Source organism: Microcaecilia unicolor, chromosome 1 (assembly GCF_901765095.1).
Source record: "Microcaecilia unicolor chromosome 1, aMicUni1.1, whole genome shotgun sequence".
NCBI classification, from domain to species: Eukaryota; Metazoa; Chordata; class Amphibia; order Gymnophiona; family Siphonopidae; genus Microcaecilia; species Microcaecilia unicolor.
Window position 1 is genome coordinate 595,459,326 of NC_044031.1, and position 21,328 is coordinate 595,480,653.

Here is a 21,328-nt window from a genome sequence, read left to right on the forward strand (position 1 = left end):
TTTCTGGGACTGAAGAATAAGACTGAACTTCCAACATTATTTATTTTCTTATTTGAGAAAAAAATATACTAGGATTTACCCTACAGTTCTGTTGAGACAGGGACACCATGAGGAAAATATTCAACAGATTTATCCAACAAACTACAGGAGTTATTAGACATAACTTCCTGTGTCTATTCCAACCCCTGCTGACAAACTTTGCCAGTGTAAAAGACAGCCTGCACAAAATTTAGTCAATAAAAAGGGGTGATGGCTTAAATCTTGGCTGCTCTTTCATAACCTTGACCGATCACCACTGATATTCAGTAAATGTTGGTCAGAAGAAAGGGACAAAATGGAGAAGAGTGGGTGGAAATGAGGGTACAGAGAATTAAGTGAGGGCAGAGAGATTGATAGTTTGAAGGTAAGTGAGGCCTGACTATGCACTAAGATGCCAACCAGCAGTACAACTCACCAACCAACATTCTAGGCCATAAGAGACATCATCTTCCCATGTCCATTACTGCTCCTTCATCAAATATATGTTAAGTATAACACTCAACACTTATCTTATTAGCAGCTCACATAAGGTCCATAACTTCAAGATCTGCAGAATCTGCAGCTCGGCCTGGAGCTTGCAAAGCTTTATTAGTTTAAAGCATTAAGGCCAGAGCTTTTTTTTTGAGGGGGTATTTGGGGGTAGAGTACCAGCACCCATTCCACTGGCTGCTAGAATTGACCCATGGATCCCAAGTTTTAATGAAAGAGCTTAGGCTCTACACACCAGTGGTGTAGCCACAGGTGGGACTGGGTGCCCACCCAACAGTAGCACATGTTTAATGGTAGCTGGTGGGGATCCCAAGCTCTGCCAGCTGAACAATTCCCCCTGATGGTAATGAAAATGCTACTCTCCATGATACCGGCATCTGTGCATGCTCAGTTTTCAGTGCATGCCTGTTTCAGACTCCCAAAGTGGAAAGAAGCATTTTCCTGCCAGCTGACATATTTTTTTGGTGGTGGAGGTGAGGGGAGGGGGGAGAACACTTGGTGCCCACCCACTTCTTGTTCTGGCCCACCCAAAATCTATTGTCTGGCTATGCCCCTGCTACACACCAATTCTGTCTTGTCATAGATTCTGTGACTGGTTGCAGGAGGCCTGGCTATTGTGGGGTGGCTGCCTCAGTGATTACCCCACCTTTGAAGGGTGGCCTAGCATTTGAGCACTGGCACCTTTTTTGCTAGAAAAAAATGCACTGATTAAGACACACAGACGGAAAGCAGAAATACATACTCTGACTGAACACAGACCAGGCTGACAAAAGTCCAATCCAGACTCAGATGGAAACAACCTGATGTCAAATCCAGCAGAGAAACCCTTAGCAGGCTAATAAATACAGAATACGGACATTGACATGCACATGAGTGCACATACATGCATAAATGTCAATTTTACCTCTAAGAGCTATTCTGTAAGGACATGCCGAAGCAGCATGGCGTCAAAATACAAGAAGTAAACACAGTTCCTCTTAAGATAACTCCCTCACCTGGCCACATTAAAAGAATGTTAGCTTGACTGCTGAGTCAGGACAGTGGGGCTCAGGCAGACAGCAAGTTAAAATCCCTAGCATGGGTAAAGAACAGGGAGCGTGGATGCTCCCATAGAGATTCCAAGCCAAGCCGCAGCAGTGTTTGAAAACTTGCCTGGTGCAGGAGAAAGGAGTCCTGTAGGAGAAGTTCCCAGCCTGTGACTGCAGTGCATGAAGTCAGGTCAAGGTAGGATGTTTATATTGTGAAGTATTTACCCAATCTGTAACTGCAGTTTGAAGGCGGGTCAAAGTGGGAAATTATGAAGTACAAGTGAAGTATTGAAGTTGAGCACGCTAGGAGCAGTCACTGTGAGTGTTAACAAGTGTTTTTTTTTTAAATTACATTTGTACCCTGACCTTTCCCACTCATGGCAGGCTCAATGCAGCTTATATGGGGCAATGGAGGGTTAAGTGACTTACCCAGAGTCACAAGGAGCTGTCTGTGCCTGCAGTGGGAATCGAACCCAGTTCCCCAGGACCAAAGTCCACCACTCTAACCACTAGGCCACTCCTCACAAGTGTGAGTTAACAAAGCTGCTTTTTCTGTGAATGGAGTCTCATTTGAATCCTGCCTATGTCTGCATACCAGATCTATAACAATAAAATACTTTTTAGTATCTTTTGGGTCATAATAAAGACTTTACTTCTGTTATACACTGTCTGCTGCCTGGCCGCCATCCACGCTACTACAGGCATAGATAATGGGCGGAGAGTCCACATGTGTGCAACTTACAAAATACTGTAAGTAATGCACGCCCTTGCCACATTTGGATGCCCACAGTAATACTAGGTCTGTTGTTGGTGTAATAGTGGGAACCTATATTTTAGGCACCCTGATACCAGGTTAGGTTAGTACTTTGCAACGGCATCTGCACATCCCATTTCTAATATAGAAAAGGCTCTCATTCTGTGGAATCGGGGCACCTAAACAGAGGCACCTACTAAAAGAATTACCTCCCTGCTCAGTTTCCTCTTTCCAGCAGTGCAGGATTTTACTGGAAGAAGGAAGCAACAGAGTGAAGTAACATCTACTGTGTGGTTGCAAAACGAGAAGGCTGCAACAGTGCCAGCGCTATTGGCTCTTCTTCCCGTGCAGACTTCCTTGTGCAGAATCTTCATCAAGACAGGAATCTAATTATCTTCCTTTTTATAAAATGTAAAGGTGTGGCTGTGGTGAGAAGTCTTTAGAAATACTAGCGAGTAAGGGTTGGAGTCTGGGGGTTCTGGCTTTACATACTATGGAGCTCAAAAAGAGAAAAGCGTCCAAAAAGTGGCACAAATCTGCATTTGGACGTTTGTCTTAGAAAAACATCCAAATAGGTATTTTCGAAACCAATTTTTTGATGTTTTTCTATGAAGTCCGTCAGAAGTGCGTTCAGATCAGAAGGGGGTGTGTCAGGGGTGAGATCTGGGTGTTCCTAACACCTGGAAAATTTTCAGTCATAATGGAACAAAACAAAAACGTCCAGGACTAAAACTAAGACGTTTTGAGATAGACCTGTTTTTATAACGAATAAGGCAAAAAAAAGGTGCCTGGGAATCAGGGATGACCTCTCCTTACTCCCCCAGTGGTCACTAATTCCCTTCCACCCCCTAAAAATTTTGATTTAAAACATTACTTGCCAGCCTCTATGCCAGCCTCAGATGTTATACTCGGGTCTATTAAAACAGCACACAGATCCCTAGAGTAGTCTCGTGGTGGGTACAGTGCAGTGCAGACAGGTGGACCCAAGCCCATACCTCCACCTACCTGTTACACTTGTGAAGGAAACTATGAGTCCTCCAAAATTCACCAGAAACCCACTTACCTACATATAGGTGCCCCCTTCACCCATAAGGGCTATAATAGTGGTGTACAGTTGGGACTAGTGGGTTTTTTTTTTTGGGGGGGGGAGGCTCAGCAGACAAGATAAGGGAGCAATAGTGGGAAATGGGAATTGATATACTGCCTTTCTGAGGTTTTTGCAACTACATTCAAAGCGGTTTACATATATTCAGGTACTTATTTTGTACCAGGGATAATGGAGGTTTAAGTGACTTGCCCAGAGTCACAAGGAGCTGCAGTGGGAATCAAACTCAGTTCCCCAGGATCAAAGTCCACTGCACTAACCACTAGGCTACTCCACTAACAGTGAGATGAGTACCTGGAAGCATTTTATGAAGTCCACTGCAGTGTCCCATAGGGTGCCCTATTGCTTTCCTGGGATGTCTTGGGGACCTGTCTACTACAAATGCTGGCCCCTCCTTTAATTCAATGGTTTGATTTTGTGTGTTTTGCACTTGGATGTTTTTGTTTTGAAAATGGACCACAAAACACAACATTCAAATCACAAAAGCTTGTTCAAAACAGTATTTTCGGGAAAAAAAAAAAAGATAGCTAGATAGCTAGATAGCTAGCTAGATAGATAGATATTTTTCTTTTTTGAAAATGACCTTCTTTCGTATTCAGATTTTGGACATTTTTTGCAAGTCGGACTTATACATCATATTGAAAATACCCCTCTATGTAATTAGGATTGCAGGTTGGTGGCTGAGTAAACACATATATAAAATCATACCTTTAAAACTAATTACGCTTGATCTGATTTACAACAACATACTTGTAGAGGCAATCAAATCTAAATAAATAAAAAGTTTCTATCGCTTGAAAACCAAGTTTCAGCAATTGGACCAAAATATTTCAAAACCCTATGGAAACTGAGAAGGATCAGAGACTACTCTCCCAGACAAACATTCTGTCTAATAGCACAATCATTAATACTACTCCAATTTGACTACTGCAACGCAGCATATGTAAGATGTAAAGAAAGCATGTTGAAAACACTGCAGGCTGTCCAAAACACAGCAGCAAGACTAACGTACAGAAAATCGAAACATGACAGAGTAACCCCACTGCTAGTCATGCTACACTGGCTCCCAGTAAAAGCCACCGGAATGTTAATTTTCAAAATACTGTTTGGAATGTCCCCTGACTACATGCTAGACCTAATCAAATTGTCACCAAGAAATACATGCCCAGGAACCAGAGAATACCTACTGCTCCATCTAACCAAATGCAGAAACATAACCTACAAATCCATCTACTCAGCTGGATTCAGCAACCTGAGCTCTAGATGGTGGAACTCAATTCTCAAGGCCATAAGAAGCATCGGTAACTACCTCCAGTTCAGAAAAGAACTAAAAGCGTATCTATTCAAAAAATTCCAAGACTAATGATACCAATAGCTATTACTTATTACCGATCATAACTGTACAATCAACAATGTAATACTTCCTGACCGCTAAATGTAAGCCACATTGAACCTTCAGAGCCTTCCAGGAAGCCTACAGAGGAGGGGGAGGAGGGTTAGCCTGGAGCACAGCAAAGAACAGTCACTCTGCTCCTTAATGCAGCCCCTCTTCTCCTGTTGCTGCTGCCCCTAGCCTACCTGCCCCCTCCTCTGGTTCCACAGTTCCACTTCCTTTTTGTGTGCCATTTAAGACCTGGTAAAGTTATGTGGAGGAGTGGCCTAGTGGTTAGGGTGGTGGACTTTGGTCCTGGGGAACTGAGGAACTGAGTTCGATTGCCTTGTGACTCTAGGCAAGTCACTTAACCCTCCATTGCCCCATGTAAGCTGCATTGAGCCTGCCATGAGTGGGAAAGCGCGGGGTACAAGTGTAACAAAAATTAGTGTAGATGTGTTAAAAAAATAAATAAATAAAAAAAGCTCCTGGAGGAAAACTCCGTAAACTATTATCAAGGTGGACTTGAGGAAATCCACTGCTTATCCTTGGAGTAAACTGCATGGAATCCATTTTTTGGGATCAAGGAAGGACTTGTAAGCTGGATTGGCCACTGTTGCCAACAAGATACTGAGCTGGTTGGACCTATAGTCTGATCCAATATGGCAAATCTTATGATCTTAAAATCCCTTCCTCTCCCTCATCCCTATCACCTCCACTGGGAGGCTGCTTTACATATTACCACCCTCTCAGTAAAGGAAGGTGTCCTTAGATTACTCCTGAATCTTCAGTCTTCCACCTTTATCTGTGATCCCCTCACGTCACCGATTCCTTTCAATACCAATACATCTCTTGGATTCTGCTATATCCCTATACCTGGGTCCAATGCGGTTCACAATAATGACACAAAAGTACATCATCACAGAATTAGCATACGTTTCCAACAATATCTCACAAAATTAAAAATAATCATCAAATAAAAAAGTCTTAAGCTTTTTACAAAAAGCAACATATCTCGACTCTAATTCCATTTGAAAATCACAAAGGAAGAAAAGATAGAGCCAGCCAGCCATTCTAGAAAACCTCACCCCTCTAGTACTAACGACGAAGAATCTTCAAAGCACTTAACCTGGAGGAAGATCTAGAGAGAGGTGCACAGATTAATTTGGGCACAAGTTCTAAGGCCATAAATAGCCAGAAAAACCATACAAACGGATTTAAACAATATTCTCTCGCAAACCAAAAGCCAATGCAATTTAGTCATATAAAGAGTCTAGCTGAGGTGCTTTGAATAAGCTGAAGCTTCCTAAGAAGTTTCAGAGAAAGACCTGAATAAAGAAGATTACAATAATCAAGTTGTGTCGATACTAGCATCTGAACTAATAGCCTAAAACGTGACTGATCAAAAAACGATCTTACCAATATCAACTGTCTGAGCTTAAATATTGATTTTTCCCATAGCAAGATTAGTTGTGGTTCAAAGGTTAACCATGAGTCAATGACCACCCCCAGAACCTTAGATTTATCTTCAACCGATAATACCATATCCCCGGACAATATAAGTTGTTTAGGTGTAATAGTTCCACAGTTTCTACTTGAATTTAATTTCAGCATGTTTTTCAAGGCCCAATGTTGGATTCTAACCATACAAAATGATACCCTGGCAACCGTATCTTCCAACTCATCAAATACAGGTAGTACCATTAGAATATCACCTGCATAGGACAGCAATAACTCAGATTCCAGCTGAACTTTTCCCAATAAAGCCAAATAAAACTGAATCCCAATAAAGCCAAATAAAACTGAACGGTAGTGGTGACAGGGGAGAGCCTTGTGGGACACCACAATTCAGAAACCAGTATTTAGAGCAAGAATTATTCAGACACAATAACTGTGATGAGACAGAAACTCTTGGAACCATATGAAGAGAGGTCCTGCAATGCCCAAAGCACTCAGCTTTTCCAACAAGACAAGTGCAGCGGATATTTCAAATTGGAGCAGTATATACGGTTTTCCTAAGTCTAATTGATTTTAACACTGGTAGAGAGAACCAATAAAAGAGTTTCAGTACTCTGACCTGGTCTAAAACCAAACTGAGAAAAATATACAGTGAAATCTATCCAAATATTTTGCAAACAATTGTCCAACGCAAGATTCAACAAGTTTTGGAAAAAAAAACTCATCTCTTGTTCGTTTAAATCATAGAGGTATTTCAATGCCTCTATTTTACTTCCCTTCTTCCATCTTTCTTCCAAAGTATCAAATTTATATTTCTAAATCTGTCCTTGTGTGCTTTATGATGAGGACCACAAACAATTTTAGAAACACTCACCTGGACCAAATCAATCCTGTTTATTTCCTTTGATGGTTGTGTCTCCAGAATTGCACTCAGTACTCCAAATGAGGTCTCACTAGAGACTTATACAGAAGCACTATCATCTTTTTCCTGCTGGCCATTCCTTTCCCTATACACCTAGACATAATCCTGGTTTTTCTACCTGTTTTTTTCAACTTAATATTGGCAGATATGATCACTCCCAGATCTGCTCTTTTATGCACAGAAGTATTTCACCTCCTTTATTGTACAATTCCCATGGGTTTTTGCAGCCCAAAGGAATTACCCTGCATTTTTTAGCATTAAATCTTAGAATGCAAATTCTAGACCATTCTTCAAGCTTTAAAGATCCCACTTTGTGTTATTCACTTCTTCCAGGGTGTCTACCTCACTGCAGGATCTGGTGTGATTCACAGAGACAACCTCTCCCAAAATCCTTTCCTCAATATTGCCTATAAAAGTGAAGACAAAGATCAGGACCAATCCCTGCAATACACCAATAGTAAAAACATAAGAAAAGCCATACTGGATCAGACCAATGGTCCATCTAGTCCAGAATCCTATTTCCAACCGTGGCCAAGCCAGGTCACAAGTACCCAAGTACCTGGCAGAAACCCAAATAGTGGCAATATTCCATGCTACCAATCCCAGAGCAACTAGTAGCTTCCCCATGCCTCTCTCAATAGCAAGTCCCTGCCCCCCCCCCCCCCAAAGACTTAAACGACTCAAAAATATACTTAAAAAACCCATCTTCTAAGAAATTCAGGCACTTAGCTTCATGTTGTTTCTAAAAGCAGTTATGGAGTGAATCTTCATTCTCGACGAACAAGCTGCAACACATCCCACAAAAGCTCAGAACAGCAGCTGACAGACAAACAGAAGAAACTAACCCCAACAAGGGCCACTTGTTTCGCTGAGCTATCAAGGTTAGTTTCTTCTGTCTGTCTGTCTGCTATGCCTCTGAGCTTTGTGGGATATGTTGCACATCGATGAGGATGAAGATTTGCTCTGGAACTGCTTTTAGAAACAACAAGAAGCCAAGTGCCTGCATGTCTAAGAAGACCGAGGGGGGGGGGGGGGGGGTTAAGTATTTTTTTTGAACTGTAGTCATGATTGCAAGTAATTTAGCTTATTTTTCTGGGGGGGGGGAGGGGGGTGCAGTTTGGTTTTCTCTTTTTTCACACTGTCCTTTGTTTTCTGGTTCTCAATTACAACTCTGATGAAAATGGACTCTAACTGATATCAGGCTAATTTTTGCTTGTTGCTTTAGTAGCCTGTTTGAGCTTTGAGGCTTATTTTTGTAAGTGGTTAAAATATTTATAGCCCCTTGCAGTTTCTAAACTTTATGAGTGGCAACATTTTTGTTAGTTGCTTTAGCACTTTTTCATTGCTTTTCCTACAGGAATTTGTTCAATACGGGGTCCTATCTCTAAGCTGACATCTCCAGTAGCACACCTGTGACTCATAGACTTCTGCGAACATTGCATTTCCCAGATTATCTACCCTTTGTTTCTGTGCCCTGTTCTCGAGTTCACATATGCTGCTCACCATCCAGTGAGATGCTTGAGCTGGCATTGGAAGAATAAACACTACCTCACCAATGAACAGCAGCTGCTTACAGAGAAAAGACTCAAATCTGGTCAGCTATCCTGTGCAGAAGTCTTCCTGCAATGGTGTCATCTGCCACAGGTGGTTGTACGGCTGCCTAATTTATTTTTCCCAGTGCAAGGGGTCCAATAAGGTTCTTTTAGTCTAAGGAGTGTGGGTCAGAATTTGACACTTTGGTCTTTGTTTATATAAGACAAACGAAGCAGTTGCGGGAGAAAAAAACTTTGTAACAGACCTACTGAAAAACATTGCTTTTTCTTTTGCTTCCTGTATTATTGCATTTGTTAAGTCATTAAATTGCTACTGTCTTCAAAGAATTATTAGTTTGCTTATTGCCAGTGGAAAGAGTGAACCCAGGACCAAGAAGGGGTGTAATTATTACCCTAGGTGCAGTCATCTCCTCTTTTTCCCTAAAAGCCTCTTCTCTGCCACACGGTGGTTTCTGAGGGAATCCATTCTGGCTCATGTTCAGGCTGTTTATGCTCTAGACCCAAAAAGATGAAGACACCTAGCATGGGTGTCAAAGTTTGCTACTTCCTTTGACACTGGTAAAGCCAAAAATCAGGCGTGTTTTGCACCATGATCTGTAGGTTGAAACACAATGAAGACAAAATATATACTTCATTTTAATTTAAAAAGAGAAGAATTAACAGTTAAGGAAAATTATAAAAGCGGACAACAAAAAATGTTGTCGGAAAACTAGAGAAACTTCAACATTTGGAGAAGCTTTTCTTTATATTCATTCGAGTGGAAAACAACAAAACTGAGGGCACTAAGGAGACCACAGCATGTGGGGAAAGGACTGCATATGCTCAGACCTTTACACTAGCTTTGTGCTCAAAGACAGGTGTTTCATTTGTGACCAGTGCTTGTCAACAGAAAAAAATATGAACTTGTAGCAACCCCACTTTAAGGTGCTGTTGACTCTTTAGAAATACATCATTACCTAGAAAAAAAAATTTTCCTTCAGAATGTAGCCCACTAAAAACCAGCTGATTTACACGACTAATAAAATCATTTGTCTCAATTAAATATGGGAAACCCATGAGCAATATTAGTTATTTATCATACAGCCTTATTAACAATTGATTTGAACCAAATAATTCATGCACTATTTTACCTGGAATAGCTTCATGTGCTGTTAAGACCACACTTATAATTGGTTTCTTGGGTCCTGAAAACTGCTCCAACTCCTTCGACAGGACTTTCTCTGGTTTCTGTATTCGCATTTTCTTTGATGCCCTATCTCTTTCATCTTCTTTATCTCTCCCATTAAGTTCTATTTCAGAATCATTACCTACATAAGAAAAAAAACATTCAAAGATCAAAACAATAGATCCTCATTAATATCTTGTAAAGCAAAGATACTAAGAGGCATATTTTCAAAGCACTTGGCCTTCCAAAGTTCCATAGAAACCTATGGAACTTTGGAAGGCCAAGTGCTTTGAAAATATGCCTCAAAGTATTTTTATTTTGTTACAAAGAAAGCCTTTTAGGGCATAAACATAGTTCAGAGGCAGTATTGCAGGCTACAATGTGGAGAACCTTTGGTTCACTTCCCAGGTCAGTTCCTCTTCTCAGCTGGAGAATCAGAGACTGCTGATTCCAAGTATCCCAGGTTCACCAGTAACTTACTGTCTCTAAAAATGTCCTCCTTCTATGCATGAAGTAGGCTTTATGTAGGATAATAGGTTATGAAAAGCACATGCACAATTTCCTTTTGAAAATTTAACAGACTATGCACATATTTATACACTCATTTATAAAAAATACCTCTTAGAGACTAGAAAACATCAGTGCATATTTAGCCGGAAGGCTGAAAGGTAACCAATTCCTAGCACTCAATGATTTAATGTCTGGTGCCAATTTTCAAACATATTCAACATGTGCATGTAAATGTAGTGAAGCTTGACCTAAACATGCTTGAGATGCAACCATTTAAATTCAGGATCCTCATTAGTGCAAATGTGTCTTGATTACCAGCCTTCATCATTCAAAAGTCTAGGCAATGAAAACCAAGGGCATTTTGTATTTGATGGAGGAGAGATTAGGGTTTCAGAGTTAGCACTCTAACCCTTCTTGTTCAATTTTTCAGGCTCAGCAATACAGCAGAGGGGGGGGGGGGGGGGGGGGGGGGGGAGGGGGTAACTTCTCCAAATGGGTTAGGTTTCCACATTCTATGACAGGAATGAACCTCCCTCCTAAGCCAGGGCATGTGGAGTCTCTCAAATTTACTGCTGCCATAAAACTTGCATTGTGCCAGAGAAAGTTTCTCTCTGGTGTTCATAAGGGAACAAATGGAAAGGGGCCTTTCTATGGTACTTCTGGGGTAATGGAGGGTTAAGTGGCTTGCATAAAGTCACATGGAGCTGCAGTGGGAATCGAACTCCGTTCGTAGGCCGCTGCACTAATCACAAGGCTACTCCTCCAGGTGTGTTTGAATATTCTGTTTGATCGGAGTGTGGCACCCAAAATGATGGGAAATATTCTGTATCTTTCTGCCACATTTTCTTGATACTTGAGAATCTTCTCTCTCAAGGAGATTCGCAGAGTAAACACTTGGGATTGACGCCTCTATGATCGATGCCATTCTGGTGTTTTTCTCTTTTACCATTATATCCATTTTTCTTGAATCCAGCTTTTTATCTGGATGATAACCTCTTCATTTTCACAATTCTCTTAGCGTCATGATCTCAGTGCTTTTCTGGTATAGTGATATTGTAATATTTATAGGGTTTCAAATGGATGAGAAGTGACAGCTTGTTGGGCCTTTCCATATAAAAAATGTTCTGCCATCAGGACTTCATAGCTAGCTACAAGATGAATATCCATTTCAAGCTCTTTCTTACAGAATCTACAAATGTCAGTTGTATCAGTTTTTTCTATGCTCACTGTGAACCATCTTGTCTGTAATCTGCTAACCTGAGCTGCAACTATCAATCTCTCAGCCTTAAGTTTCAAGTCTCCTCTTCTTAACCATTCATGTATCCAGACTTGATCTACATAAGGTTCCTGGTGTAATTCTTTATATTTTCCACTTCATTTGTGCATTTGCCACTTGTTTTTCCTTGTTTGCTGATCAACTTCTTTAAAGAGATCTTGAAGTAGTGTACATTCAGGTACAGTAAGTAGTTTTCTGTTCCTGGAGGGCTCACAATTACAAAATAAAAGAGTTAAAGTGGGATTTGAACCTGGGTCCCTTGGTTTAAATTTAGTCCACTGCACTAACCATTAGGCTGCCTCTCTGCTCTACAGGGATGTCTGTGTGACTATTCTGCTAAGAATGCTGCCAGACAAATGTCCTTATCCTTGCTAAAAGAAAAAATAAAAATAAATAAATAAGGAGAGCGAGAATGCAGAATGAGGGCCACGGAGGAGGGGGGTTCAGGAGCAAAAGATCTGGAAGAAAGAGAGATAGAGAATGGGGACTGCAGTGGGGGAGGGTCCAGAAGCACAAGAAGAGTTGTTGGGAGAAAGAGGGAGAATGAGGACCTTGAGGGGGGCGGGGGGGGGGGGGGGAGAAGGAAGGTTCAGAAGCACAGAAAGAGTTGTTGGGAGAAAGAGGGAGAGAGAGAGAATGGGGATCGTGAGGGGGGAGGGTTCAGTAACACAGGAAGATTTGCTGGGAGGGAGGGGAGAGAGAGAGAAAGAGAGAAAGAAAGAAAGAGAGAAGAGAGAGATGTGTTTGAGAGGGACAGATGCTGGAAATAGGTAATAGAAAAAACAAGAGAGATGGTGATTGTGGAGTAGAGGGAAGAGACGGTGCCTGTGGAGGGGGAGGAGACAGAAGGGAAGGGAAGGGGAGAGAAGGGATAGTGCCCTTGAAGGGGAAGGGAAGGGGAGAGAAAGAGACAGAAAGAGAGTGACTGTAGAAGGGGAAAGGAGACAGAAAGAGACGGTGCCCATGGAGAGGAACGGAAGAGAGAGAGGTGGAAATGGTGCCCATGGAGGGGAAGAGAAAGGGAGGGGAGAGACAGGAGGAGACTGTGCTCATGGAAGGGAAGAGAGAACGGAGGAGATGGTGCCCATGAATGGAGGAGATGGAAACTAGACAGAATTGAAAATGAGGGAAAAAATGGATGAAAGATGGATATTAAGCAGGATGAGAAAGCAAGGGTATAGCTAAGGGTGGACCTGGGCCCACCCAATCTCGGCTCGGGCCCACCCAGTCTTTTGTGACCCTTGTCAGCAGGTCTCCCTTCCACTCCTTGGCCATGGCCAACCCTGCTTAGCCAGGCTATTCCAACACCGGCTCCTGCTCTGTCTGCCACCGTGTGTCAGCAGGTCTCCCTTCCACTCCTTGGCCACGGCCGACCCTGTTTAGCCAGGCTATTCCAGTCCAAAACCCAGCTTTCCAGCTCCACCACATAGTCACCTGTTAACACCTGTTAACTGCTTAACACCTCAGTCACTATGTCACCTGTCACACCTCAGTCACTACTTATGGCCCTTGTCCACGTTCTCTTCCTTGCCCTGTCCCTTCCTAATCTTCTTCCCCCCCCCCCCCCCACTCCCACTGTCTACCACTAGAACTCGCTGCCCTCCCGCCCTGCCTGCCACGGCAATACCCTATTCACCCTCATCCCCCACAACCTCACCATCCCTCTTGTCCCCCTCCTCCTTCCTAGCTCTTAACCTTCAACACTTCCTTCCTGCCATTAACCCATCCCCATTCCTCCTAAGTTCACCCCGTCTTCGTCGCCTTCGCCACCCGACCTCCCCCACCCTCCTCCGCATTCTCTTGCTCCTCCTCCTGCTATCCGCGGGAGACATTAACCCTAATCCAGGTCCCCCTCACCTGTCCCTGTCCTATTCATGCGAACGATTCCGGGATGTCTCCAATCTCGTCTCTATTCCCCTCCTCCCCCCCTCTTCCCTCCCTTCTCATGCGCCTTGTGGAATGTCCACTCAGTCTGCAACAAACTGCCCTTCACCCACGATCTCTTCATCTCTCGCTCCCTTCAACTGCTCGCCCTAACCGAAACCTGGATCTCCCCGGAAGACTCGGCCTCAGTCGCGGCCCTCTGCCATGGAGGTTATCTCTTCTCCCACACTCTCCGCCCAGTTGGCCGCAGTGGAGGCGTTGGGCTACTACTCTCGCCCTCCTGTAGTTTCCAACCCCTCCCCCTACCGCAGTCTCACTGCTTCTCATCCTTTGAAGCCCACTCCATCCAGCTATTCTACCCGCTGCCACTCAGAGTCGCAGTCATCTACTGCCCCCCTGATAAAGCCTTCTCTTCCTTCCTCACCGACTTTGATGCTTGGCTTTCTGTCTTTCTTGAACCCTCATCTCCGTCCCTAATTCTCGGAGACTTTAACATACACGCTTGATGACCCATCCGACCCTAACGCTTCTAAGTTCCTCACCCTAACATCCTCCTTCAACCTCCAGCTGTGCTCCACCACCCCTACTCACCGTGACGGCCATTGTCTTGACCTCATCCTCTCCTCCTCCGGCTCACCCTCCAATTTCCACGCTTCTGCTCTACCTCGCTCCGATCATCACCTGATAACATTTACACTTCTTCACCCCCCCCCCTGCCCCGTCCAACTTTAACCACCACCTCCTGGAATCTCCAGGCTATTGACCCCCCCACTTTATCCTCTAGTATCTCTAATCTCCTCCCCTCCATCATGTCCTCCGAGACTGTAGACAAAGCGGTCTCCGCTTACAATGCCACTCTATCCTCTGCTTTGGACACCCTCGCTCCATCCACCTCCCGTCCCACAAAGCGTACTAATCCCCAGCCTTGGCTGACCCCTTGCATCCGTTACCTTCGCTCCTGCACCCGATCCGCTGAACGCCTCTGGAGGAAATCTCGTACCCATTCAGACTTCCTTCACTACAAATTCATGCTATCCTCCTTCCATTCCTCCCTATTCCTTGCAAAACAGGACTATTACACCCAATTGACCAATTCTCTCAGCTCCAACCCTTGTCGTCTCTTCACCACCCTTAACTCCCTCCTCAAAGTGCCCCCCGCTCCCACTCCCCCTTCACTCTCTCCTCAATCACTGGCTGACTACTTCCGCGACAAGGTGCAAAAGATCAACCTTGAGTTCACTACCAAGCCACCACCTCCTCTTCAGCCTGTAGCCCCATCCAACAACCAACCATGGCCTCTTTCTCCTCCTTTCCTGAGATCACCGAGGATGAAACCTCTCGCCTTCTTTCCTCCTCGAAATGCACCACCTGTTCATCCGATCCCATCCCCACCAACCTACTTAACACCATCTCCCATACTGTCACCCCCTCCATCTGTCGTATCCTTAACCTTTCTCTCTCCACTGCAACTGTCCCTGACACCTTCAAGCAAGTCGTAGTCACACCTCTCCTAAAAAAACCATCACTTGACCCTACCTGCCCCTCCAACTACCGCCCCATCTCTCTCCTACCCTTCCTCTCCAAAATACTTGAGCGCGCCATTCACAGTCACTGCCTTGATTTTCTCTCCTCTCATGCCATCCTCGATCCACTTCAATCCGGTTTTCGCCCTCTACATTCGACAGAAACAGCACTCTCTAAAGTCTGCAACAACCTGCTCCTCGCCAAATCCAGAGGCCACTATTCCATCCTCATCCTCCTCGATCTATCCGCTGCGTTTGACACTGTCAATCATGACTTACTTCTTGCCACACTGTCCTCTTTTGGGTTCCAAGGCTCTGTCCTCTCCTGGTTCTCCTCTTCTCTCTCCCACCACACCTTCAGGGTACACTCTCATGGATCTTCCTCCACTCCCATCCCACTATCTGTTAGAGTTCCCCAGGGATCTGTCCTTGGACCCTTCTCTTCTCAATCTACACCTCTTCCCTAGGCTCACTGATCTCATCTCATGGTTTTCAGTATCATCTTTATGCTGATGACACCCAGCTATATCTCTAAACACCAGACATCACCGCGGAGACCCAGGCCAAGGTATCGGCCTGCTTATCCGACATTGCTGCCTGGATGTCCAACCGCCACCTGAAGCTGAACATGTCCAAAACCGAGCTCCTCGTCTTTCCACCTAAACCCACTTCTCCTCTTCCTCCACTCTCTATCTCAGTTGATAACACCCTCATCCTCCCTGTCCCATCTGCCCGCAACCTCGGAGTCATCTTCAACTCCTCCCTCTCCTTCTCTGCGCATATCCAACAGACTGCAAAGACCTGTCGCTTCTTCCTCTTCAACATCAGCAAAATTCACCCTTTCCTCTCTGAGCACACCACACGAACTCTCATCCACGCTCTCATTACCTCTCGCCTTGACTACTGCATTTATATATTGCACTGTACAGGAGGAAACATGAGGGGGCCACTTTATGTGATTAATCGCATGACTAAACACTAAGAATTGTTAATCATGCGATTACAATTTTTAATTGATGGACAGCCCTACTTCAGAGGTATTTGTTTCCACTTAATGATGGGCTAAAGCTGGGTATGTGTTATGCTATTCTGTTTTGTAATCTTATACTATTACTTGTTGTATAATTGAATTTTGTAATATGTTAAACATATTTAATGGATGGCAAATAATTTGTGCTGATCCCATATTTACATGTAATACTCTTTCACCTCACTTGTATTTAAGGCAATCTATAAATAATTTAAATTTATTTGCACAATATAGTCCATACTAATGCTGTCCGATTCGGTCAAAATGTTTTCAATTCGATTTGATTTACTCATATGAATCGATTTTTCAATTCAATTCTTTAACGCTATTAACAATAAATAGAAAATAAATGTCAGTTTTCTAACTTTGTTGCCTGGTCTTTAAATTTTTATCATCGTGTCTCTAGTGTCCACTTTTTCAGTCTTCTCTTAACTCTTCTGCCTTTAGATTATATGGCATATTGTGTGATCTATTTAGTGTTTGCTTCTTAAAAAGTAATGAAATGTAATTAAAACCCTGTAAGAAGACTTCACTCTTGTTATCCTAATTAGAACTGACTACAAATTAAGACTATAAATGCAGCATTGTGTCCCTGCCCCCCCCCCCCCCCCCCGCATTACACCTCTATGTCCCTACCCTCATCATGTTAAGTTTCACCCCTTATTCCTCTTTCTCTCCTATCCCCCCTTTCCCTCTTGTCTTTCCTTCCCCAGGCAAGACAGGGGGAAGAAACAGAACTTCCAGTGATCAAATTAAAAAAGAAAGGGTGGAAGAGATCAACCAACATGTTCCAAAATAATGACCAAGCTAAAATAAGATCCAGAAGTCCAGTGCTTCTAAAAATAAAAAACTTTATTCTCCAAGGTGCATAGGATGCACCTTGGAGAATAAAGAGGGTTTTTTTTTACAAAGGTGCAGAAGCATTTTTAATGTGCGCTAAACACTAGAGAAGTCCATAGGAACATATGGGCACTGAATTGATTTGCACTTTTCTGACCACTGACAAGTCAGTTATGACCCATGAACTGCATAACTAAAGGTTCAAACTTAAAATGCCTGAAAGCTGCATTTTTACTTTCTGCTGAGAGCTGAGAATTTGAGATCATACCAGCAAGGAGTGCTTTTCCCCTCCCTTGACAGAAATGGTGCCACCGACTCTAGCTCAGCAAGGACACAAAGAATATGTAAACGGTTTGAGAGAGAAGATGTGTGGAGGTTGTTAGACAAAACAATGATAAAGTCCTGGGTCTTGGGAAGATTCCTGTAGCAAAGTGGCGACTATAATCTCTTGGAGAAGGGTAGTTAGTGGGGTTCCTTAGGGGTCTGTGCTAGGACCGCTGCTTTTTAATATATCTATAAATGATTTAGAGATGGGAGTAACTAGCGAGGTAATTAAATTTGCTGATGACACAAAGTTATTCAAAGTCATTAAATCACGACAGGATTGTGAAAAATTACAGAAGGACCTTACGAGACTGGGCGGCTAAATGGCAGATGACGTTTAATGTGAGCAAAAAGAACCCGAATTATAGCTACGTCATGCTAGGTTCCATGTTAGGAGTTACGGACCAAGACAGGGATCTAGGTGTCGTCGTCGATAATACACTGAAACCTTCTGCTCAGTGTGCTGCTGCGGCTAGGAAAGCGAATAGAATGTTGGGTATTATTAGGAAAGGTATGGAAAAAACGTGTGAGGATGTTATAATGTTGTTGTATCGCTCCATGGTGCGACCGCACCTTGAGTATTGTGTTCAATTCTGGTCACCGCATCTCAAGAAAGATATAGTAGAATTGGAAAAGGTGCAGCAAAGGGCGACTAAAATGATAGCGGGGATGGGACGACTTCCCTATGAAGAAAGACTAAGGAGGCTAGGGTTTTTCAGCTTGGAGAAGAGACGGCTGAGGGGAGACATGATAGAGGTATATAAAATAATGAGTGGAGTGGAACAGGTGGATGTGAAGCGTCTGTTCACGCTTTCCAAAAATACTAGGACTAGGGGGCATGCGATGAAACTACAGTGTAGTAAATTTAAAACAAATTGGCGAAAATGTTTCTTCACCCAACGTATAATTAAACTCTGGAATTTGTTGCCAGAGAAAGTGGTGAAGGCGGTTAGCTTAGCAGAGTTTAAAAAGGGGTTGGACGGTTTCCTAAAGGACAAGTCCATAAACCGCTACTAAATGGACTTGGGAAACATCCACAATTCCAGGAATAACATGTATAGAATGTTTGTACATTTGGGAAGCTTGCCAGGTGCCCTTTGCCTGGATTGGCCGCTGTTGTGGACAGGATGCTGGGCTCGATGGACCCTTGGTCTTTTCCCAGTGTGGCATTACTTATGTACTTATGTGAAAGAAACCTTGGACTTCTGTTTTTCATAAACATGTAGATATTGTGTTCTGTATTCCATAACATTCAGATAGTATTTTTCCATTTTGTGTAAACAATAAAGTAAGACAGAAATTAGCTGAAATAAGACAGAAAATAGCTGAAATTGCAAGGTTGTATGATTTGGGAGGGAATTTCCATTGTGCAAAAGAGTATATAAGTGGCTGTGTGTGGTATTTAGATAGAGGCTGAGATGATCAACTGAGTGACTCTCTACCACAGTGGTCTCTCTCCCTCTCGTAACAAATTGTTATTTGTTACTGACCGATTGCTTTGTTGTTACATAATTTGGTAAGTAATAAAGACTTTCCCCTTCGAAGGAACATAGTCTCTGTCTTCTCTGCTTTCTCTGTTTCCTCTGTCCACTGTATCTTGGGGTGGGTGTAAGAGACAGAAACCCTATTTGCCCCACAGGTCCAAATGGTATTTCCTATGGTAAGTAGAAATATATCAGAGAAGGAATTCCCATATATTATAGCCCCTCCCTGAGTCTAGGTAGTTATCAGAGGAGACCTTGGACTCCACTATAAACAGCACCTCTAGCATTTACTTTTAATGCGCACTAGAAACACTAGCACACCATTGTAAAAGGACTCCAAAGTTTCTTATTTTTAGAAGCATTGGACTTCTGGATTTTATTTTAACTTGATTGTTATTTTGAAACATATTGGTTGATCTCTTCCACCCTTTTCTTTCGTATTTCCTTCCCCAGGACCAAGATTTCACCCTTGAACAATTACACAATTTTATTACTCCACATTTGGTTCTCACTGAATCTTGATTGCTACAAGTAAGCTACAACATTCTGAAAACAAATTCAATCCAACACTTATAACTATTCATATTATAAATATAGAATACATCAATATCATGCACCAGAAAATAGATGTCAGCATGAGCATTCAACACAATTAAATATAATGACATTCAGAAAAAACTATCTATGATATTGCAGACAGACAAATTCCATCACATGAAGACCTCAAACAGTGTGCAAAAAGGAGGTAGAAACCCCTTGCTGTTTTCTCTAGCACTAGCAAATGTCACAAAAAGGAATATGGGTGTACATAGACTTTTTTTTCATCTCCTAAAAAAAAACTATGTTGAGCTTTCAGTGCCACCCTCCCCCCTTTCCTTATTCCCAGGCCCTGCCCCCAAAACTCTCGAGCCCCACCCCCAACTTCTCTTACCTCCGTAAGAAATCTTTGCACTCCTTGGTTGCTCCTGCCTCTGCAACTTTGATATTACAAGTGGCGCCAACAGACTGAGTGACAATTTTGTGAATTTGTTTTCCTTGGAACTTAGACTCCGCATTCTTCTTTCTCTGGCAGCAAACCAGGAGCAACCAACACTGCTCCCGTGGGCTCCACAGCCTTCCCTCTGGCATACTCCCGCCTCTGTGGAAACAGGAAGTTGCATCACTGGGAACGCTGTGCAGCCGGTGTGAGCAGTGTCGCTGGCTGCTTGTGCTCGCTGCCAGTGAAGAACAAGAGCTTTAATGGGTGCACAGGGGGAGGGGAATTGAACTATCCAATTTATTAAAAAAAACAAAATCGATTTCAATGAAGTCGCCAAAAACAAATCATCAAATCAATTCAAATCACGAATTGGACAGCGTTAGTCCATACTGCATAAATGCATTTAACAGCTTCATCATGATGAGTTGCTTTGCATTCATTTGGTAAAATAGCTTAATGCAAATCAAGTGGCTAAACACGATTTGTATCCATCTGAAGGCGCCAACTGTGCCAGCTGACACAGCACACTCCTTTCAAGAGAAGCATGAAAGCTAAGGTGGCCCTCAGGAAAGTAAGTCGGTGTCATTTACTTCTTTAGAGTGGGCAGGGCAGTGGGGACTGAGGATATAGCCTTTCTCCTCTGTTTTCGGAACATCATATAGAGAAGGTAGAGGGAATGGTCATCTATATATGTCGCACTGCTCTGTTGGCATAGTTTGACAGTCCTTTCAGTCACCAGGGGAAATTAGGTTGGCATTGCTGTCACTAGTAAAGTGAATGCATTACTGGCAGCAGTCACACAAAAATACTGGCAATAGTAAAACCATTTTTAAATATGTCTATTACCAAGTCTCATATATAGAAAAAAAATCTACAATCTAATTGATAGCAGCATATGATTATGTTATAACTTGGGAGAATGGCCCAATTTTCTCCTTTTTCTTTTCTAATCTGCCTTGAGTCGTGCTTGAGTTAACTGGAATAGAAGTGGTCATGTTAGATTAGATTAAATTAGATCATGCATGTTACACAGCATTTAATACATTAGATATTACAGCATTACTTTACAGCAAATTAAGTAATAGGGGGCAATATTCACCACTAGTTGACTGGGATGGAGAGGCTCCTACCTGGTTAACTAGCACTGATCAGATACTGACAGGATATCCAACACCTGCAAGACTGGCATCCAAATGACAGATAAAATTTAATGTGCACAAGTGTGAAATTGGGCTAGACTGAACTGTTCTTGATTGTTTCTCCTCTTATCTACAGAGCAAGTCCTTCGTTGTGCATATTCTAAATCAGACTTCAGTTCTCCACTAGCTGTCATGCGATGTTCCACAAATATCAAACCTTTCCCCATTGCTCTTCAACATTTTCTGATGACATCTTATTGATCTTTCCCACCTCATCTCTAGCTCCAAACCTTCGACCTTTGCAGACATATTTACCAACTTCCTGGTTGAGCTCTCAGAAACTTGTGCTAAATCTGGAGAAAACCATCACCTGTTGGTTCACCGACTCTCATCCTTCACCATCCCTTATACCTTCTGTATTTGGCATTCTCAACCACCCAACTGATTCATTTTA

At 42.9% G+C, this 21,328-nt stretch overlaps 1 protein-coding gene across 4 annotated transcripts in view; it reads right to left on the reverse strand.

The window, feature by feature from the left end:
* The window catches only part of ZFAT (zinc finger and AT-hook domain containing), a 283,052-nt gene that overhangs the window by 188,844 nt on the left and 72,880 nt on the right, over window positions 1-21,328 (reverse strand). For all 4 annotated transcript variants that reach the window (XM_030219458.1, XM_030219474.1, XM_030219449.1 and 1 more), the window contains exon 4: window positions 9,851-10,027. In XM_030219458.1, coding sequence (XP_030075318.1) covers window positions 9,851-10,027 — 177 coding nt within the window. The remainder of the gene's footprint in view (window positions 1-9,850; window positions 10,028-21,328) is intronic.